Raw genomic sequence first — 25,000 nt, forward strand, 5'->3', positions numbered from 1 at the left:
AAAAAAAAAAAAAAAAAAAAAAAAAAAAATTCCACAATCTCTTCTTCCGGGCCGAGAGACAGATTCAAGAAGGAGTGAATAGAAGTAGGAACAATGGTAGAGAAAAAGTACACAAAATAAATAGAATGGCACAAATGCACATAGGATGGAATAGAGGCTGTGATGGCACGTCGTATGCGCAGTGGAAAGAGAGTAGAAAGAAAGAAAACATACAGCTAGAGTTGTACTTACTCCGCGGATCGATTTAAAAAATAGTTTACTATATCTGAGCGTGACGAGTGATTTTCTTTTATGGGAAAAAAAGATAAGAATTTATGGTAATTCATAGAAATTTTACGAATAGTAAGTGTACGTGACATTTTCGTGCCGCGATAAGATATAATTAAACGAACAAAATTCTAAATTTAATAACTAGTAAATATAATGACGTTCGAGATTAAAATATTAGATCGAAAGTGAATAAATTATTTATGGCTTTTAATACTTTAGTAAAATATTGCATTCAGTTATTTCGGCATTTGAAAATAGTCTACTAATAATATGGAAAACATTTATTTCAATAATACGGAATCTCAAGAATTCAAATGCTAAAGAAACACGTATGTATAATTTTCAGAATATTAACATTCTTTTACTATAAAACTATGCCGCGTTATAAGGACGATTTATTCCAGTAAATTCATTCGTTATCTTAAGCCCAAATATGATTGCTATTATGTTAACTAATATTTAAAACGATAATGTATCGGGATTGATAAGAATAGATAAGAATTAAATTTTTATGCCAATTTACACGAAAATAGAATAAAAAATCGGAAGAAAAAAATAGGCTAGAGATAGTGAAATAGCTAGATAGATAGATAGACGTAAGAAAGTAAAGAGAGAGAGAGAGAGAGGGACGATAAAGTACGAAGCAATGTATCAATAGTCTCTTTTATCAAAGTTCTTCAGGACCGCGTCCTCTTATTTTTACATGAATGGATAGTGGTGTCAGGTTTGCTAGCGTTGACTCACTTTCCTCCTTCGAGTTCATCTCTTCTTGCCAAGTTCACTCTTACTGAATATCACTGAACAACGACGACAGATGGTCCTCAGTGGCGAGCCTGAATTTTTCTTCTCTTCTCCAGAATGTTGCGACTCTTCCATCGACACAAACTACAGGACGCGACTGTCACAATTTGCTTTTCGTTTTGGCACCGAATTCTGCTGACGTGCGGTTCCTTATTCCCCGGAACATACACACACGCGCGCGCAAACACACACACACTCACTTACGCAGCCATATGTTCAAAGTTATTATTTTGAGCCCACGCGTTTTGAATAAGATATGTGTGTGTATGTGTAAAATATTTAGATCTTTAGATACAAAATAATTACTTTGATTAGCCATTTTTATTTATTTATTTATTTTTACTTCAAAAAATTTTGAAATACAAATAAATACTAAGGAATTGTTGATATCGGTGAATATGATATTCAGTGGAAAATAAAGCACAGCTTGAAATATCACAAATAATAGTGCTTAGCATAAACAAAATTTTATTATTAAAAGAACAATTTATTTGTCTCTTATCAGTGAGCTTTTGAAATTTGAATTCTTTCTCGCTAGCATACTATATATATATATATATATATATATATGTATATACGAAGCTTTTGTTCGTCAATGTAGCCAATAAACTTCCAAGGGACTTTGTCCATCGACAATGAAAGCTCGAGTTTCAAGAACTCAACTGCGATGCATTGTATTACGCTAGTTATACGGTAGTTTGCAAAAAAAAAAAAAAAAAAAAAAAAAAAAAAAAAAAAATCCAATGTTACGATAAGTGTATAATTGTTATAAGTATTATTTATGGAATTTACTTTGAGAATGATGAAATGATTCTAGACCACAAAAACTTTAGTAATTCGTTATTCTTAGATGATATTTTTTCGGTAAATAGACAAAAAAAGTCATTGATACTTTAAATAAAGATATTATTTCAAATTGTTAGTGATGAATGTACTGGTCATAATATTTTTTTTTATGTAATATATAAAACTAGTTGTTAACAATACTTTTTCGATGCTCGTTCCCATTAAAATTTCGGGCTTATTATTACGATGACAATGGTATTTTCATTATACCAAGTATTTTAACCTCAGCTTTCTAAAAGTTCTCTAAGCAGTCATAACGTCAAGTCATGTCAGATGTAAAAGGATTAACAAAAAACAAAACAAAAAAAAAAACAAAAAAAAAAACATCACGAAATATAAGAATAATTATCTTTAAACATAAATATTATTTTGAGGTTCATTGTGTGGTAATTGTTAACTATAACTATAATTGTTAAATATAGTTAACGGATAAGTATATAATTGTCGGATAAGTTGTTATTCTTTGAGAGTGTAGGATTTAAGATTTTTCAATAAATAAAGACAAGCATAGTAAGGAATATATTCACATACGGAGATTTCGACAATACATCCAATAAAATGAACGATGAATGAATGATACGTCGATACATTCATCCACGAGCACACATTGATCCACATAATTTCAAATATTATCCAAATAATTTCCAAACATTCGTCTGTATTTGCGTGCGAGTGATACTTACCACCGCACAACCTCGCACGTGAGAAAAATTCTCAAGCGAGAGGTGTACTCACCAGATTCCTGAGGACATCGTCGGGCACGTTACTGGACGAGTTGCAAAGTGCTCTTGCGGCACTGTGAGAGAAAACAACCGGCGCCGTGGAGACGATGAGGGCGTCGCGCATCGTCCTCACGGACACGTGAGATAGATCGACAAGCATCCCCAGACGGTTCAGCTCACGAACCACCGCCTTCCCGAAACTCGTCAGTCCGTCGCTGTAGAAACCCAGGGTGACGAGGTCCTTATCCGGATCGTCGGCGATTGCCGAGTCAGCCCTGCATTGGGAAAAGAATTTTTATCTTGATGATGAGGATCTTGATTCGAGACGAGTGGCTTTACTATTAAGAATTTCATATAACCTCATACTGAACATCGACTGATAATGTCAATTTTGCTAATACCTTAAAGCAACGATATGATATCAATTTCGAATTCGTAGACAAATACAATTGACACGAAATGCGTAAGAGAATTTCTAATGTTTCTCAATCTAGTAATACACAATTTTTATTAAAAATACAAATGCAATGTCATTTGAAATTAATTTATATAATTATATTGAATATTGTTTCGATATCAGCGTGCTTTGGAATAAAATTCATACTGTCACGTGTAATAATATCGCATAAGAATTTGAAATACGAAAGGGAATTTTTTATTCTAAATAATCGATTTATTATAGTAAATAAAGCGGAAGGAGAACTTGAGTTAATAGTTAAATAATTATTTTCTCACTTTTCTAGACTTTCATTTACATTGTAATATCAAAGAAAAGATTGCCGTTCCAGTGTGGTGCCAAGCAGTTATGGTAAAGGTCAAAACGAATGTCGATAGTCTATTGACCTTCAAAACAAAAACTGAGAAACATATATATTCGAATCTACGTAATTAAATGTAAGAAATTTTTAAACATAAGCGAATGTATAATAATTATCGCTTGAATCTGACTAACAATTAAATAAGAACATTTCGAGAGAATAATCCCATTTTATTTTATTTTTTTTTTTTTTTTTTTTTTTTCTTCCCCCCCCCCCCATTCACATCGTATAAAAGCTGTAAATTATTGTAAGTTGCGTAGTTTAAGTTGATGGAAAAAAATATTATATAAATCTTTTATAATGCATTTGATAAATAGACGGTATGTGCTTTATACGAAACTAGCTTAAATAGAGTAAAAGTACTTGGCGATACGTACGGGCTTCAAAATTACAGTTAATATTATAAATGAAAAGGAAGAACTTAATTTTGTAAGAAAGCGCACTAAAAGACATTTTAAAGCTATTCTGCGTTGCATGAATTGCATTGTAAAAATTTTCCTTTCCATTCTTGCACTTGTGATCCCAGACTAATTTAAACGTTTCACCTCTATTTCTATTTGCCTCGTCTACTCTATGTTCGTAAAACTACTCTCGTGAGATTTGCTTCAAGGGCCATTTCAGATGACGAAGAGAACAATTTTGGCAAATTTAAAAGGAAAAAAAACAAAAAAACAAAAGAAAGAAAGAAAAAAAGAAGAGGGTCTGAATTTCAACACATTTCTCGTTACTTTGAAAGTCCATGTGACATAATAAATTACACTTTTTGAATATTTATTAGAGCTAGTTATGAAATAAATGCTGCTCGCCCTTAACGACGATGAAACTTCGTGCATACCGAAATCAGTAGCTCGTTTTTAAAATGTAATTAATTAATTTTAAATGTTAATTTAATGCCTGTCGGACGGTAAGAGTCAAACAGTTGGCATTAAATTCACATACGACTTGTGAGAAAAGAAATTTGCTTATACATTGCCGTTTCATTTTACATTTTCGATAATATTTTATGAAAATTAAAATCATCCCCTAGTCTCCCGCGGGATCCGCTTTCCCACCTATTATTGTTTCGTTAATGTAGAGAGCACGAGAGCCTCTCTCATAAATAGCGTTTAAAAAAAACTCATAAAGTGAAAATCTTAAAGAATTTCATTCGGTAGAAATGGCAAATGAAAAGAATTCAACGTCTGCGAGGACTTTTCGATCGACGGATCACCCGATCTCGGGTTTTCTATGGCTTTAACTACGTCGTTGGCCAGTCGCCAGATCCAAGTTGGCCTAGATATTGTCAATCCCCTTTTTTCTCTTCTTCCCCCGTTCTCCTGGCACGGGATTCTCGTACGTATCGAAACGAAGAAGAAGAAGAAGAAGAAGAATAAGAAAAAATAAAGAAAAAAAAATAATAGAAAGTTGCCTAGTTAATTGTAACGTTGAAAAGTTATGGAAATTAAAATAAAGCAGCCAAAAACCAGTGGTGATCCTAATGTTTACATTAATCAATTAAATATTATGCAAAATATAAAAAGATACGATAGTTATTGAATTTTCCAACCTGTCAATGTAAAATATTTTAAGAGAAAAAAAAAATCTTCAAATGCAAAATTTAATGCAATCTTTAGAAACTGCTGACGACGTTGCAATATACATACATAAGAATTTTTGCAATCACAAGCATGTAAAGCACATTCTCAGAAATGAAAGAAATTTGAGGGGAGGGGGGGGAGGGGGGAGGAAAAAAACAAAGAAGAATCGAAGATATTCGATAGAAGCACGTAGGAATATTTGTTACTTTAAAATAATTATGCACTATGCATATTTTATGCAATGTATTCTTAATCAATAATATAAAGTTACAACTACCAGCGTATTAATATTCGTGAATATGTAAAGGTAATTTTACTTGCAAATATTTATTGATCGGGAATTGTCGATAAAATGATCGAATATACTATTTATCGTTATAAAAACGTTGATATGCCTCTATTGCAATCGGTATATCGCATTCGTTTTCAATGTTGCCAAAGCTCGAACGTTGCAAAATATCTATGGATAGCTAATTAATAACGAAGGTAAAAATAATGTTTTGTATGGTTGCGATAATTTCAAGAGCCGAGCGCGCTACACGTTGTCAATTACTATTTCTATTAACATGGAGTTTACAAGAGCGGAGAATATTTGATTATGCAATACGCTTGCAATAGCGCATGGAGGGAGGAGGCCGGTTTGTGCAATTGGCGTTTTGCCTTGTGGAATACGAATATGCTCACAGCCATCCGAAATTGAATACTAAATTTGTACGTACAGTGAAGCTGATACAGTTCTGATTATTATTAATCTAATATTGTGCGAAAGACGAGCTTAAGAATTAACATTGATAATCAATTATTTTATGAATTAGCATTAGTGGGAATGTGACGGGGCTCTTTATGATTATTATAATCATGTTCATCCGTTCCTACAATCCAATTAATAATCTCGACATAGTTTTGGTAAAATCTTCTCATTTTTAAATTCACTTACAACTAGCCAATATACGAATATACATACGAACTTATATACATTTACAAATTCCGAGCTTTAACCCACCCCCCCCCCCTCCCTCCCTCCCTCCCACCCAAGCCAATCTAATGTCTGTAAAATCAACAAAACTAATTTGAAAATTAAGTCCCAACACCCGATCCTATGCGGGAGTAAATGAAATTTTATAATACGAGATCGCGAGCTTTTATTATTATGACTGCTTAAACTATGTCTTTTTTTTTCTTTTTTCTTTTTTGTTTTTTGTTTTTTGTTAAAGTAAAAGTTTTAAAAGCATTTTCAGACACTCTTGAAGTCAAATTCTCCAATATTGACAGTTATAACTTTTTCAAGCACTACAATTAGCAAGAGCATACCAAACGTTTTAAAACTTTAAAACTTTTCTATTCAACTTTTTTAAAACAATGTCTTGGGGTTGTTTAAATCTTCTTAACATTTTTCAAAAAAACTTCTCATTATGAAGTATAAATTTTATAAGAAATAATATTTATTATGAAAAATAATATCCCTTTAATATTACAATATAACTGCATATACAACTGTATATACTTATTTATTTATTTATTTATATGTCTCTTAGAAACTCAACTATATTATTTCAACAAAAAAAAACCATAATAACGTTCAAAGTTATTTTGACAATTACTCGTTAATGTCTTGTTATAATTCTTTAGATAAATAAAATTCTTCCAGCATTCATTTTAGTAGAAAAGAAAATTTTTTATATTCAACGTATATTATTATTATTATTATTATTATTATTATTATTATTATTATTATTATTTATAACAATGTATGTACGCATGTATATAAATATTTAATGGAAATATTTAAACTAATTATAACAAAAAATTAACATAAAATTATCATAAATTTAGTTAAAGATAAAAGTGTACAATCTGCAATTTGCATAAACAAATTCATTGGATTTATAAAGTAATTGACGAGTCTCATATCCAAATCTGCATTCTTATATTTTATATTAAGTCGAAATTAATCAGACGATTTAAACTTATAGCAACTTACTATCCTAAAATTGATGTAGTAATAAATTGAATAGAATTTGGTAAAATGTAAATATTTGAAAATTTAATACATGTTTAATTATCGATCTTTTCTCAACAATGATTAAAATTTTAATGGTTGAAAATTATATTATACATTTTATTATCAATTTCAATTTATAATTTCAATTCATAATTCATTATCAATAAATTCATCATTGACAAATTATTCATGATTTTCATAAAAATAGTAATTATAGTGGATTTGAAAATGCATTGAATAATTTCTATATTTTATATTAAGTATTCATTACCTGACAGAGAATGATTTTTTTTTTTTTTTTTTTTTTTTTTTTTTATCAATCCCCATAAGGAATAACATCGTTTCACCATTTAGGCCGAGAAATAGTCAATATTGAAAATTAACTTATCGATTTGTGCATTATCATTTAAAATAATAAATACTTAGTTGACAATGTAATTTTATGACATAAGGAATGAAATTTCACTTTGTCTCTAATAACGATAAGATAGTATTTTACTAAGTTAATTTTTGAAAACGCTTTGAATGAAGCTGTTTAAGGAAGATTAAGGCTCGAATGTAATAATAATGCTTTTAGAAAGAGTAAGAATAATCGTTGGTAATATGTAAAATTAGCTGAAACGAGCGTCTTTACAAAAATTCGTCCAATTATTGATTGACGTAAAAGCGTATTTGTAAAAGCGCTCCTTTGAAACTCATTTTCAGCTTTTCTAATATACTACCTATTTTAAGTAAGACGCTACGAATTTTATGATTCATAAACGAAAATTGAAATTTAAAATGAATCGTGAACTAAAGAAGCTTCAGTTTGGCGTATTGCGCACGTCCGTATAAATCTGCCAATACACACGTAAAATACGATAATATTTTATTTATAATAATTCTCTAATAATCGGCTGGACGTTAAATCGCCTAGGATTATGTATGTAGATATTATTAGTCGGTGGGTAGAGTACAGAGGGAGATTATTATAGTACAGCATAAGGCATAAAATACAAGCTCGGCTTATGAAAATTTCAGGTTTTCCAACATTAGGCGAGGCCGTCAAGAAATGATGTGGGATCGCAGGCATTGGAGAGGTGCGCAAAAAGTCCTTGGCAGAGGAGTATAATTACCAGGGCGTGTTGCACTTGTGGGTCAGAGTCATGTACCTCGCACCGAGGTGGTGGAAGCTCCTCAGCACAGCCATACTCGCGCCGATGCTGTGGCCGCCCTCGATGCCGACGAGGCTCGCCAGTACTCCGTCCCTATGGGCCTGCTCGAGCTCCTCGCTCGACGTCACCAGTCTCATTTTCTCGGCGTACTTGGCCGCGAGCCTCCGTACCACGTCGATCTGCTCGAGGGTGAGCTTGACCGCGTCGAGGAACTGTGCCTCGCACGGCACATAGGCTGACCAGAATTGCGCCCCGACAATGCCGCGGCGCAGCCGGATCAGGTCGGTCTGCCAGCCTGGGCCCCAGGATACGTTCTTCGAAAGGTCCTCGTCGAACGGGAAGTCCCGCAGTCGCGTGCTACCACGCTGCTTGCGTAGGTTCCACGCCAGGTTGTTGTGCCTGCGAACGTGAGCGTTGCTCTGTAACTATCACACCGACTGTCAGCTCTACGCTGTGTTTCTTCTTTTTCTTTCTCTATCTGTTCTGCTTTTTTTCTCGTTTTTTTTTGTTTTTTTTTTGTTTTTGTTTTTGTTTTGCCGGGTTAATCGGAATTAACGTTGGTCTATATTTTCCCGAAATGGGCGCGTCGGTAGTCTAAGTAGACTTGGAGAGACCACGTAACCAACAACTTTGCCACTACGCGTAACTACTATCATCCTAAATACTGCCTTACCGAGACAAAGGATATTTCCATTTGAAATTCACTGTTTTTTCACATTGAGCTAGTCAGCATGACATTTACATACAATTGGATTCTTCAAAAGTATTTATATATCGACATTGCGAGCTCATTGTTTACAATTACTTATTACACTTGGAATTATCTTTAGTATCGCGCAATATGCTTTATGAATTTGCGGTTAAATTCTTACCGATGCCATAATACGCAAATGTAAGATCTTAATCTGCATTTTATAATCGATATTTCTTTCATAAGCAATTAAAAGTACTCGATTATACATAAATGGCATTCGATTATATTAATGGCGATCAATTATGTATGCGGTAAAATAAATTTCATTTGCAGATGAAATTTAATTTTAGAGACAATAATGGCCATTTAATTGATACGCTAAAAATAAATTTGTCCACATATATTGTCATATCTTTGTAAAAAAGCTCGATATTTTGTATTATTCATTAGTTAAAAGCAGGTGGAACGCTTATTCGGTTCATGCTAGTTGCGCTTCTGCTTATAATTCACGGGAGAGCAGAACTTTTATAAGGTAAATATTTTTATTTTGAAAAGAGAGAAGATTTACTAAATCGGACGAATAAGTACATGGATTTAGCCTTATCCAATGATTTATATTTTACATACAAAATCCTATAAATCACCAACATGTGCTCATCTACGAGGATTTTTTTCCTCTCTTGCACTTTTAGGCTAATAGCGCCAGAATTTTTATGATCATTATAAGTTAAAGCTCGATAGTTAATTGAAATATCTAAAATTTATAAAAAAAAAAATATATATATATATATACATATACATATACGTATAATAAAAATGTGAATAATGAAATATGAAGAAATATTTGATTAATGAATCTTGACATTTATAAAGTAATTTTTTAATTCACCTATCAATTAGAAGTACAATCCGTGACATCGACACACGATTTGTTTTTTTTTTTTATTATTTAAATCCATTTAAATCTTATTTATTCTTATGTAAGTGTCAATTGTTATTTAATTTCATTGATTCCTCAACACGTATGCTTAAAAATATAATTAAACAAAATCTTGAAAATAAAATATAAGTTCGAAATTGTGAAATTGCTTTAAATATTTTTAATAATCATTGATTCATTTTCGAATTTATTTTAATGCAACAAGCCAACCTTAGTGCAACAGCCATATCTAATCATATTGGAATATGAAAACATTACTTCCAGGCATTTTTGAAGGGTATTCACGTAAAACTCAGGAACTTTAGGAAATAATATAAATGTTAGAAGTACAGTCACAAATGACATACAATATATTTTATAAACAAAGCCAATTATAATTTATTTTTCTATGAATATCGAAGGTTATTTATTATTGGATCGTACAAAATATAAAATCTACTGTTGATGCTTTCAAGCTCGTTTAACCGATCATTAAAGCGGAGTAATTTTTTTATTACCACAGAATGAATTCACTACTAATTTTTTTAATTATGCGAATAATTTCGTATATTCATGATACAATAATAATTGAGCGCATTACAATAAAAAGCATATTGATTTGAAATTAATATATGCATATTCGATAATACAAAAGTCACCTAAAATAACATGTGATTATAATAAAAACTCATTCATATATAATACCCATCGATCTATAAATCAAATAATAAAAAAGAAAAGAAACAATACATTGTTATAATAATTTCGGTATTATGCGTTAACTTGAATATTACATTTTGTTAAAATATTAAAATTTTTTGATAATTCGTTATAAAGAAATCCTCTTTATTGTACAATTATAATATACATATTTATCGTTCTAAATTTTACCTTTAGCCCTTTAATTAAAATTGTTACTATTATTTTATAACATAACATTAAACTAAGATGTAGTAAAATATCGAATATATGTGTGGAAAATTTTATTGAACATATATATAGAGCAAATGGATAAACGTTGTTGGTTTTAAAAAATTTAAACGCTATCATGCAAATGGATTTATTTAATTAAAGCAAATATTTATAATCATGTGTAAAATTATGGAGAATGTTTTTATATTACAACTCATTATATATTTATGTTACAAATGAATTTAATGACATTACTTTTTTATAGTTATTACTTAAAACTTTCATTTCGATATATCGAAGCTACAATATTTGTGTATGATTAACTAATAAAAATGTTTAAAAGCTTATGACCATGAAAAATTGCACATTCTTTATACATTTATCTATATTTTTTAAAATATATTCAATTTTAATAATAAAAAGTAATAGAATATTGATGAGTTAGTAGACTAATACGTGTAATAGAGAAATAGTAAACCAAAGCTTTTATTAGATACATTTCGTAAGATAAAAGCTTATTGTGAATATTTTTAATATTTTTTATCTACTCGTGTGAACTCTGTAGATGTTTTATCCGATTATTAAAGTAAGATATAAATCATTTATTATATAAATATTTTATATGTGATACAATCACAATACTGTCATCTATATTTTCTGTAACTTTAACTATTATTATATTTAAAAAAAACTTCGTTTAAGCTTTTCCTACTCTAACCTATAAACGTTAGGTATTTGCGTTTACATTATGTGCAGTGATGTAACGTTAGATTTACAAGCATCTTACATCTTACATCTGAGAATAATATTCGTGATTTAGCTAAAAAACTCAGAGTAAAAATTAATAAAATGAATATATTTATTCATCGTCGTTTATCCCTAATAATCATATGAAACAAGCTAATATTTTGATAAGTATGATATATTGAAACAACGAATTACAAAAACATCTTTTAATACGTGAATATTGAATTTTCAAACATTCTCAATTTTATACATATAATTTTCTCAATAATCTTGTTATAATATAAATTTCCAAAAGCAGTAGCTAACAATTATAAATCATTGAGAAACAGATAGAATAATAACGAATATCCATTGTACGTGCGCTGATAAATGCGAAAATACATCGACTGATGCAAGTGGAAGATTTTAGAAAAACTCATAAATTTCTCAATATCCGATGGCTGCATTAACTTTATATTACATATGCATCTTAGATTTAGGAATGAGGTCAGCTAAACTGAATAAAATTTTTATTTCGATAATTATGATAATTTTCGTTAAATGTAAGGGAAAAAATAATCGTTACACTGGAGCTAAATAGTCAACGATACGAAAGCCACTGTAGCTTGTAATTAAAATTTATTCTCCATAAGTACGGTATGGTTAGTATCGTAATTAATATATAATAAGAATATTATCAATGTTTATTTATTCAAAAGCTAAAGGAATTAATTTGGCCATTTTTTTTTTTCATTATTTAAACATTCGTGTATATAAACTTTGGATATTTTGTATTTTATGCTGTTTTGGATTTTAATTTCATTTTCATAAAATATAACTAGAGCAGAAAAAAAATTGTTAATTAAAAGACATAGCTTGTAGTATTATTTATATATTCACTTTTATGCAAGTTCCTTGAATTAAATATAACATTAAGTTTCTATCTCGCGAGCTTTCTATTTATCTCTTACATTTACATTTACGAACATTGTAATACGATTATGTAATGTCGAATATTTTTACTACATCATATCGTATAAAAATGAAAAATTTCCTTTTCCTCTTTTTTCAAGCGCTTTATAATATAAATTTGTTAAAAGTGCATAATGAATCTATAAATTTTTTGTTTCTTTTCTACTTATGATTATTATTACAGTCAATAGGATTTCCCCTCAATTTATAAATAGTTTTATGTTTATTAGATTATTTAATTCAAAGATTATCATTTATATATGTAGTAAATATGAATTATTATTATACGATATTATGTACGCAGAAACTTATTCTCAGAATATTAAGTCTCATCTTTCATGTAATTTTCAAGTAGAGAGAACTGTATAATTAAATTATATTTCGCGATTATACAAGTTCACTCGTTAAATTTACGTGATTAACTTAAATGTGGAATGGTAAGAAGCTAAGATTATCTAAGAATTTTTCTGCAAAAGTACAGGGCAATAGGAAATTGAGAGATAATTATAGTTTCTTTCATATTTCGAAAGTGTTAACATGTGTAAAGTATTTCTATACACCGGTAATGTATTATCAAATAAATAAATAATCGATTTTCTCTCATGAATATATCAAATTAGTAGCAATTATTAGAATAATAAGCTCAGAATACATTTATTGAAAGTATTAAATGTATGTATGGATAGAAAAAATTATATTTGTTTTATACAACTACATAACAACAAGTTAGAATAGTACTGTTTTTTTTTTTTTTTTTTTTTTAATTATTCACTGAACTACGTATGACAAAATCTATTATTTTATAATATAAGATAAAAAGAGAATTTTGTTCTATTGATTATCTAAGACTAAAAAAGTTTCAAAAATTTATTATATAAAGCAAAATTATTTACATTTTTATCTTTATTTATATATATATATATATATATATATATATATATATATATAAGTAAATTTTATATTGTCACTTATCATACTCACATAACTATTTATGTGTCTAGATCTATAATAACAAATTTATCGAAAGTTCAAATTCAAAAATAAAAATATTAACTACTGTACGTAAAAAAAAAGTGCTTCTAATGGTCATATGGAAAAAGAAAATTACTACAATGACGGTTGCATAATCCACGAAATATGAAAAAAAAAAAAAGCAATAATTACCGAATAATAATAATATAATCACCGTAATACGAATGGATTTCATAGTGAAGTAAGTATGTCGAATAGGAGAATATATATTATTTTCTTTTTTTTGTAACGCTGACAAATGCATAGATTACGTAAAGGAAAAAATAAAATGGCACATGTATCCACGTGTCTTTATCGCAATGCTTTTGCACTTTGGTTCGCGTAAAAGCATTCTTTTATCGGACGAGGGAAAGGGGAGCGCGTCACTCGCTCTAAAAATTCCACTCTTCGTCTAAAGTGCGCATTCGAGGAAAAAGTCTTAAGAGCAGATTAAGGAAAGCGTAAGCATCGCTACACTACCAAGCAAATATGTAGGCAGACATGAAACGTTGCATAAGAGAAAATGGAATTTACCCGTCGATGAGAGGCGTCTTGGATAGGATTTTCCTCACAACTCGCAGCCTCGCCTCCAGTAGGTTAGAACTTCGCAGCTCCAAGGCCAAAGGCAATCCGATACCGGCGATTAAGGCACAGACCAATAGGAAGAGACCGATCGTCAGGACCCAGCTTCGTCCTGCTTTGCGCTTTGCTGGAACAATTGGCCCGGAGTCCCGGTTTAGCTTAGTGTAGTACAGGGGACTTTCTTTACCTCTCCTCAATCACATTCGAATCTACGTCCACTGGCATTGGCATGTAAGATGTCAAGTCATTCGGGCCGTTTGCCTCGATAATTGAGCCAGCGCGTTACTTTTACCCTATTTTTCCAACGTGTAGGATTCGATTGAACATCGTCTTCTTCTTCCCCCCCCCCCTCCGTATAGTGGAAATTTATCACGCTGACCAAAAAAAAAGTAATAGTGATGGTACGCGTCATACTTCAAGATATAGTGATATTAGGTGGGTCCCACGATTATTTGCAATTCAGTGGTTTATGTGGCTATGCATATTCATTTCTATAAATAATTTCGAATATTGTTAATTTTCTAAGTAGCAGTTATTTACCGATAAAAATCATTCAATCATTAACCAACAGGAGGTAATATTATGAAATTTAATAAATTTTTCGAATATTCAATCTTTCGTGCATTATTCTGGCACTATATTGTATCTGAAAAGCAACTCCACTAGATCGTAATATCAAGTTTATAATTCTACTACGAGCAATAAAATCCAATGTTTTGAGTTTTATCAATAGAGAGAATAAATTGGCCAATTATATGCTTATTTTCGATTTCAGAAAATCGATAAAAATATTTGAATATAAGAGCACAATCTCCCTTTTGATTTTTATTTATTTAGATCATCGGTTTTATTAGACGGCTGTGTTTGTAGAGAAAAACCATGATAAAACACTGATTTTATATAAAAATGAATTTTACTTAATATCTTAAATTCCAAAATATTTATGGCTCTCAATAAAAATTGTCTAGGAAGTCGACTTAAGGAATTTACCACGACTAATTCTATTTTAAATTAATATTATTGCTCGACTAGTTCTTATTAATACAAAATATTTCAACTATGTGGAAAAATATTTATGCAAATATGCAAAAGGATTATATGTTTGAATACTTTGTATCAAATAATATTTTATTCGCAAGAGGGGAAAGTTAATATAAATGTTGAGATAGAGAGAGAGAGAGAGAGAGAGAGGCATAAAATTATTTCATGATATAATTATTTCGCAATTTTAGAAATTGTAAGCATTTTACAGTATAATATGCAGACAGAAACTTTAAATGAATAAAATTCACATGTCAGATATACTATTCATTATTTTCTCATTTAGCTTTGTAATTTTAATATGTATTATAAAAATTCTTGTAAAATTTATGAAAACCTTCAGCAATACACTTTCGAATTTTGTGAAATTTAGAAATTTTAAGTAAGCTACCGTTTTCATTTCAAAGCGAATCTCTCTTGCCTTAATTCACTTAATGCAATCTAGAAAAATAGATAAATATTCAGAATAAGTTTATATAATATAAAGGAATACTTTATTTTTAGACGACAAAAATATATTTATTAAATATTTTTAGAGACTTACATACGCTTTAATTCAATTTAGAAATTTTTCATAAAAAATAAATTAATTCTATGATTCTATGAACTTGAAATCGGGGGGGGGGGGATAAGAAAAAAAATATGTCGACCACGTCCAATGGCTTAATTCTCGTTAGATTTTTATTTTACTTAATCGTATATCAACCAGGGCTCGTTTGCTTACTTTTTTCCTTTTCATTGTAGAATCGAATCCTTCCATTTTCCCTGCGTTTCCACCGCTAATTGGCTTGCGATAAAATTGCAATATTATGGCCTCGAGCCTTAGGTAACCTAATTTTTTACTTTCATGATACGTTCAATAGCCTAATCTAGATATAACGATTGTCGTTCATAAATAATCAAGTAATTACGCATATTCGATCATAAAGCACGATTGTGTATTTGGATTGTTAATTAAAAAGCTCGATTAGGAAAATGTTGCTGCAAATCAATAGGAAGAAATACTTGGTAATGTGTCGATATATGTAAAGTATGCAAATATCTGGAAAATCGAGAATATATTTATTAATAGAAATAAATTAACGGATTTATCGATGGATTTATGGATAAACTCGATATCGAGCATATAAATTTTGATATATTTATTTAGCTTTTAGATTTTGTGCATTTTGATGTTGAACGGATGAGTTTTAAAAATTCACCGCTTACAATGAATATTTTCTATTGAAACTGTTTTTATTTTTACTATTTAAGATAAATTTTTCACAACATACTATAAAAATATATATTTCCCTGACATGATACAGCTGAACCACTATTATTCCAGTATTTCGAGTAAAAAATTAATACTTTTATACACTCACTCCATTTTATTTTTATTTACTTGTTTCATACAATAATAGCTCGTCGTTGTTTGTTTCGAGGAATTTAATATGATAAAATTAAAAAATTTGTGTCAACATTTTGAAAAGCTTTATCTAGCATATAATTTCAAGATACACATATATGTATAACAATGAATGTCTTAATTAATATGAATAAGTTTAATAAATAAATTACAAATTATTATAAAGATTATTCATTTGAATTAAAAATTCCTTCATTACATCTATTAATTTAAATTAATAATAATTTTAAATTATAAAATTAGTAATGCGCAGAGAGCTTTCTAATCTAATTGTACTATTTTTTTCTTATAAAAATATATACTATAAATTTCTATGCAATAAGTAAAGTCTTAAAATAACAATTTTTAAATACGAAAGTAACTGCATCTTGTTCAGTAAAATGCTGGACTCAATACCAATGTAAATAACTTTTGAAATTATAATCACGAATTATTTTATAAGCACATTGGTTAGTTAAAATCTAGTATTTATATATACATATATATATATATATATATATATATATATATAGTAAACATGAAAAGTTTTGGAAGATTTTTATATAATACAGAAGCAATTTTTAATGAATAATTAATAATAGTGAGAAGAAATAAGCTTTTTTGAATTTGATAAAGATGTAATAGGAAAAAACTTATTTGAGAAAAATATTAACTATTATTTGTTTGGAAGATAAACGTCTGGAATCTCGAAGATAACGTATAGAAAAGAATTTCATAAATTTAGAAGAAAAATTTGATCCGACAAAGTGAGTAAGTAGTGGGAAAATAGCCGCTCAAAGTCTGGATAATAAAGTAGTATATATGTGCACTTAGATCATTGTCCAGTTTTGTCAGCTATGGGGCTTATCTTTACTCGGGACATATCCACATTCGGATACTTTAATCGAAAATTTATCGCTTTCTCACCTTATCCGCTTTTTTATTAACTTATTCAAATTATTATATTCTGATATTATTGTTAATAAAAGACAAAAAAAAAAAAAAAAAATAAAAGAAAAAAGATTTTTTTTTTTTTTTTTTTTTTTTTTTTGTTCTTTCTTTAATGTTCAATAATATAAGTTCATTAAATTGATGCTAATGCAATAATTGTGTCTAATAATAGCGTAGAGTGGAAAATCAAAATAAAATGGATTGTGTGATAAGTAAAGTTTCTTAGGGTTGGTTTTAAGGGCGAATAATAATGGAGCCGTGTCGATTGTGATTACATAACTACGTGAAATTATGTCATAATTGTGTATTTTTATTAATCGTTTGAAAGTATATTTAAGCTTTATTTAATAACCGTATGAAAAATTAAAACATAATCTAATTACTAAAATTATATGTGAATTTAAATGCAATTTCTCATGATTATTAACTTTTAAGATTGAGCATTGGCTCTTGTGTATGTACACGTTGAAATGATAAGAAAGTAAAAAATCATCGTTAAATTTTCATTACACTTTTTCTTTTTTCCACCGTTTATTAACTACAAATTTCAATTATGAATTTTTAATATAAATTTACAAATTCGTTTATCGTAATTTTAAACATTTCACTAGTAGCTGATTTTTGTGTAAGGCAGAAATCGATTGAATTTTGCATTTGAATTATATTGTTGTTTCATTAGTACAAATTATAATCGGAATAATATATATCTCAATGAAGTCAGTTCTTTTTTTCTTTATTTATTTATTTATTTTTTTTTTTTTATTTTTTTTAATAAAACTACTACTTAATCGTATCAGCTTATTCAAAGTAAGTTTAGAAATAAAAAAAAATTTGTAACGAATAAAAAACATATGATAACAGTTTGGTTTGTGGATTGTATAATTGTTGCTACGATTATACATTTTTCTTTTTGTACACTCAGTAATGATATTTGACAGTTTTAAAACGATAACATATATATTTTTATCGAAGAGAAATTGTTTTTTCCTATATTTATGTGTCACCTAAGATATTAAGGAGACAATAATTTATTATATATAGAAAAATATGTATTATATATATATATATATATATATATTGCATTGTGGCGTACTACTTCACTAATATGATTATATTGACTAATACATAAAGTTACAATATAATTTTAAAATATTACATATTGTTGAAAATGTGTCAAATTGTAAAACAATAATATTTAATAATCAGCATGGAATATAATTCATTTTTAAGAAAAACATGTGTGTGGGTGGGTGTGTGTAACACGGACACATTGGTTTTATATATGAATCAAAATTATCGTACGTAACAATTAATAGTTGATGAATTAGACTTATTATTAATAATAATAATAATAATAATAATAATAATAATAAGTGAAATTCATCTATTATAAATGAATTTAATAAATTTATCGATTAATAACAGAGTAAAAGGGTATTCTTTATATACCGGATGAACAGTGAAAAATGAATGACAGACACTTAACACTTTGATTATATAAACTAACAATTAACGATAAAAAACAAAGATCATCAAAGACAACCCAAGGGTATCACCTACATAGCACAAATGTAAACTTTCATTTCGTTATCAATGCAACCCTTAGCCATGATATACGATTTTTTCCAGCTTCTTTTTCCACAAGACTCATTCATTGAAGAGGTTCGACTGTAGCGAGCAGCAGCTGCAATTCAGCGAATCATCACTTTCGAAGATTTCATTTCATTTCGAAGACAAAGTATCCATTTCAGCATGTCTTTTGAAAGAACGACAACAAGGCCGATATAACATGATCGAACCGATTTATTGTCGATGTACTGCGCTTACTGCGCCTACTTGCTTAAATAATAGTGCTTGAAGCAATATAATGACCGTCCCATGATCCATCGAGGGACTTTTTTCTTGCGATTAGTCCCAACATCATTGGCGACCACCGCTGCTCGAACAGCTTCACTCTTCTGGGTGGGCTAAGCTGATTCACAGCAAGAGGTGCGCTACTGGAGGAAGATGGAGGACATTGTGTAAGCTCCTCGGGCAGGAGATATACCTAGATTTTCTCAAAAAGGAGCTCGTCGACGTGGATTTAAATTTTCTGTTCGAGGCCTTGGCGTCAATCATGCTGCCCTAACGTTTATTTTATTATCGATGCATTTACTATCGAAATGACGATTGTAGTCTACGAAAGAATTATTCCTTTTATAAAATAAGTATAATAAAAGAAATATCATGTTTTACGGGAAAAATGACGATAATAAGTAAATGAATTAAGGTAATAAGATATACTTCTATTTTCTCGACTGTCAAATAGATATTAAAAATTAATAGCTTACTTTATGAAATTAATAGTTGAGAATTTCTATTTTCTAATATTCAGATTAAACTATTGTCTAATATAAATAGTATCTTAAAACTTTTCTTATTTTATTTTCATCCAATAAAAATAATATTTTAATGTACCGTAGAATTTTTCTATCCTATACAGTGTGATCACCAATCTATATATATATATATATATATGAGAGAGAGAGAGAGAGAGAGAGAGAGAGAGAGAGAGAGAGAGAGAGAGATCAAGTATGCTTATAAATAACTTTAACAATTAATCTGACGATCCACGTAATGCTTTGGATAAATTTAAAAATGTAACACACTAAAACAGCAATTAGGTCATTTAGCTTTTGCTCATTTGGAAAATTTCGCCGCGAGCGAGTATCGAGAAAGAGATAAAGCGACTCGATAGGGAATGTACGTGTACAAGAAGCGCGCAAAATTGAAACTGAGCGCGAACAAGAGGAAAAAGAGGATGGATTAATGAAGTATAAGATAAAGCCCGGGGGAGCCGAAGAAAGCCGACGACTTTTTGAGGTCCCGCGAATGGCGCTTCATTAATCAAGCGAATAATTTATCTTCCGCTGGCGCGTCACTTCCGCTCTGCCGCTTTACCCTTCGGAATATGTGCGTCCTTTTTTGCCGCGACTCATGAGGCTTAATATCCTAAAGTTAAATTATACAAGCCAAAAACAAGTAGATTCAACTGTATAATCATCGAGCGCCTGGTTAAATAAGTCGCCGCTGCGAAAGAAAGTTGGAGTACCGAGCACTTATTGCACTTTTATCTGCTGAAAGATTAAAACAGCTCGACTATGGAATATTTTTCGCGCTCTACTCGAACGATAAAAATGTAGATAAGCGAATTTTGTCTCCTTCAATTAAAATTAGTCCTTCCGTTTTATTTTAAGATAATTTAATTATAGATAATTGATTATTGCTTATCGAGTCATATTGACATATATCAGTAATTTCATTGTGTCAGGGATTATTATTATTCTACTGTAGGAACAGAATTCAAGATAAAAAAAAAAGTCCAATTAACGTTGAACATAAATATAAAATTAATCATTCGGTTTCATATCATTTTTATTTTTGCAATTAAATCTATGAAACACGATAGTTTACATACGATTATGGCAAATTACAAAGTCATTCAATAATAAATATTAACATTTATTGCTTATCTATACCAAGAGACAAGCTCTCTTGTATACAAAAGTTTATGACTTTACATTTTTAAATTAAATATATAAAATTTTTTATATATTATTCGTTTGAGAGACTTAGTTTTTATTTCTTAAAGTACATTAAGTTTTTATGTATTTCATTACAGACTCGGCCAAATGCGCGCTGCCCCCCCCCCCACCCATATATACACATAAAATCATACGCATGCGTATAATTTTATATATATATATATATATATATATATATATGTATACACACATACATATATATATATATATATATATATATATATATATGTGTGTATACATATGTAATCATAGTTTTATTAAAAAGTTTATTAACGAGTTAATAAGCGATAATTAAAAAATTTTGATTCATTTCATTATAATATATCAAAAGCAGCAAATATATGATAAATATACAATTATGCTTATATATATATAAAAAAAAAAAAAAAAATAAAATATCTCTGAGAGTAAATATACACACAAATAATAGCTGAGTCTGCGTAGTAAAAATGTATAAGTTGACAGTATAGACGAAAGGTACGCATAAGACGAAAAACACGCGACTTTTTCGCAATAAATAAAAAGCATATTTTATTCTTATTAAGATGTACAGAACATTAAAATGTAAATCGATTAAAATGAAAATAGAATAAAATGAGGTTTGAATATCTTATGCAAATAATTCACAATTTCTTTATCATTTTAAAATAAAAATTTACATACCTTTAAATATAATATTTAATTATTTATATAGAAATAAATAAAATGAACTTGCGGAGAAACATTATTTCAAATGGATTTGTAATTAAAATTTTTAAGTACGTACAATTGTATTAATTATCGACTATGAAGTAAATTTTAAACTTACCGTTATATTTATATTTGGAAAGAATTCATTTTCAGTATTCAAATCATTTGGACGAAATATTTATTATAAGAAAATTTTAGTCAATCCTTGATCAAATTAATCGAGTATTTAAATTTGATACGACTTTAATGGTCTTTCGTGAATATTGATGACCTTTTTATTATATTATGAAACCGGATTAGTATCATTTATCTATGTATGTATATTAAAAGGAATGCTCGGAATTATTTTCAAAATTTCCCTTATTTGGAATGAAATGTTTCACCGTACAGTGAAAAATTTATCTTTACATTTTTTCTTTAAACTTCATTCTTAGTATTTTTAATTTCTATTCATGTACATAGAGTATACAATATATTTATATATACATATATATATATATATAGTTTTTACGTAATATTATTAATTTTAAAGGAGAAAATTGCATATTTTTAAAAATAATATCCAATTTAAATGAAGGAAATTAGTAATTAAACTAAAGTTTATCAAATTTAATTTAAGCTATAAATTTACATTAGTCAAAGCTAATAAAAATTTGTTTTTGTATCAGTAATATACTGTATAAAAAAATTGTATACGTAATATTCATAATACAGTATAATATTATATTAGTAGTATATGCTATACTATATTAAACATATTGATATGATTAATTTCAGATAATTAATGCAAAGGACAGAGTGAATTTATATTCATCCATGTTCAAATGGCCATATCTTAAAGAGAATACATTGAATTTAGCCAAAATAAAAAAAGAAAAGTAAAGTTTTTCAAAAATATTATTCATTGTACGATTATGTAACATATAATCGTGAAAACGTTTTAAAGGAAAAAATTCTCTTCTAATTAAACTATACTATTTCTTAAAATATAAAGATATTAATAAGATAGCGAAATAAAGAAATATGTATAAATCGTAACTATTCAATGAGCAGTAATGTTATTACGATTTTATAATTATTAACTATTAAACAAAAGAGAAGATAATAAGAAAAAACTTTAACAAAATGAAATTGCAAAATAAACAAAAGTTTCAAAGCTATAATATTCAAATCAACATAAGTACCCATATTTACATAAAATCTATTACAATGAGAATATAATTTTTAATGACAGTTTATTATTTAAAGGATTATAAACAAAATATGATAAATTAAACAAACGTAAAGATATATAATATATATATATGAATATCTTTTGTCAATTCATTGTTACATAAGTTTTTATATTAATTTAATATATATATATATATGAATACCTTTTGTCAATTCATTGTTACATAAGTTTTTATATTAATTTAATTTATTATTCTATGATTATTTACATATATGTATATAAATTTCTTCATTAGCATTTTGTATTTCAAATAGAATACATTATATTAGAATATATATTTTATTTTTTTTTAATGATTTATCAATATAAATAGTCGGTGGAATTTGTAATCTTGCATAATTTACTTATTGTATTGATTCACAATATCATACTTAACGTGATAAATTCAAGACAATTATAAATGATATGAAGTTTAGATAAATACGTTCTATAACATTAATGAAATTGTTTAAAATTATTACAAATTAGGTATGTCATTGCATAATATAAAATATAATTTTTAAATACTTTTCAATATTAAATTATCTATATTAAAGATCTTTTGTGTTTTAATTACGTTTTTTAATATAAATTCTTATGCAACTTGTATATAAAACAGTTTTTAAATAATGACAATGATGTTTTTGACCATTAGGATTTCTATGTTACAATTTTAATTGTTTTTATACTTATAGGAAATGCTTGTACGGCACAAGAAATATTTATATGTCGAATTAAACATTGAATAATAAATAATTAGGTATTGCTTATGAATAAATATGAAAAGAATATTACGTATTAGCCAATTACTTTAATTACCATCTTATCATATGACAGGATGACTGAATAATTGTCTATAAACTTATTTTTCTAATAAATTGAGACCATATTCGTTGAAACTATGATTATAAATATATGTGCGCAAATACTTTTTATGGATACGAACGAAATCGATTTCGCGCTCGTCCACTTGTAATAGTCAATTGAATTTTACGTCTAATTAGAGTTAAAAATTAAATGAACAAGTCAATATAATATAATGTAAGATGGCAATAGATATGAAATATATAGAATAGAGAAGAAAAGATGTAGAGAATAATATAATCAATAATAGTAGTTATTTAAGTTAGAATGTTTAATTAAAGTGGCGCAAACATTACAGAAGTAGAGGAATGTCAAGTGCCATAAGAGGTATTTAATGTTTAAACAGTAATTAATTAAAATACAAAAGAGTGCAAAGGAATAGTAGATAGAATAGAGAGAATAGATTGTAAGACAGAGAGAGAGAGAGAGGCTGAATGAAAAAAAGTATGAGAGACAGATAGAAAGAGAGATAAAATATAGAGCGAAAAAAAGAATATTAAGTCTAAAGAGTGGAGGCTCTTTGAAGCGAAGATAAGATTGAATAAGCTGGTTGAGAGGGGGGGGGGGTCCACATAAAATAGGAGGAGGCCAAAAATGGCGAGCAGTAAAGAAGAAAAAAAAATGAACGTGCTTGCATGTACGGCAAAAGTAGAATGAGGGAGCAATTTCCTTTCGAGGATTTTCAATGTTTTAATCTCGGTAGTATAGCGTTGGCAGTCATAAGCCTTCGACCGAGGGTTTTTTTTTTTTTTTTTTATTTTTCCTATAAGAAAGATAAAATGAAATAAAATCCTATCAGTTAGTACGATTTCATTCTCCATTCTGCCATACCACCAAGTGTAAAAACGTAATCAGTACACATCAGTGTCCATTCGTATATTTACTAAATTTACTAAATTCTGAGACATACAGACGTTATGACACCTGTCAATTATGTACTGCGAGTTACATATTTTTATTCAATAATTCACGTGGATTTTTGATTTCCTCGTAATTGTAAGGCGATTAATACACGATCACCAGTATTAATTTACCATTATTGCTATTTCATAAATTTTATTTGCAATTTAATTTTCTTCGTGATAAATATTGGTAAACATTTATGAATATACGTAGAATATTTAAAATGTTCTGAATTTTATTAAATAAGAGCATGCCTTGACAATTTGTAATAATGTAATACGTATGAGCTTAGTAACAAATATTAAAAAAATAAATTTATGAATATTATAAATATTAAAATGATTTGTAAAAGACCTTTAAT

The 25,000-nt window shown here is 28.4% G+C and overlaps 1 protein-coding gene across 1 annotated transcript in view; it reads right to left on the minus strand.

Moving 5' to 3' along the window:
* LOC105364541 (dipeptidase 1) overlaps positions 1-25,000 on the minus strand; it is a 77,371-nt gene that overhangs the window by 12,053 nt on the left and 40,318 nt on the right. The window contains exons 3-5 of the mRNA XM_011502485.1: positions 13,959-14,195; positions 8,152-8,589; positions 2,653-2,914 (exon numbers count right to left, since the gene is read on the minus strand). Coding sequence (XP_011500787.1) covers positions 2,653-2,914; positions 8,152-8,589; positions 13,959-14,195 — 937 coding nt within the window. The remainder of the gene's footprint in view (positions 1-2,652; positions 2,915-8,151; positions 8,590-13,958; positions 14,196-25,000) is intronic.

Source organism: Ceratosolen solmsi, unplaced genomic scaffold, assembly GCF_000503995.2.
Source record: "Ceratosolen solmsi marchali unplaced genomic scaffold, CerSol_1.0 scaffold10, whole genome shotgun sequence".
In the NCBI taxonomy this organism is placed as follows: Eukaryota; Metazoa; Arthropoda; class Insecta; order Hymenoptera; family Agaonidae; genus Ceratosolen; species Ceratosolen solmsi.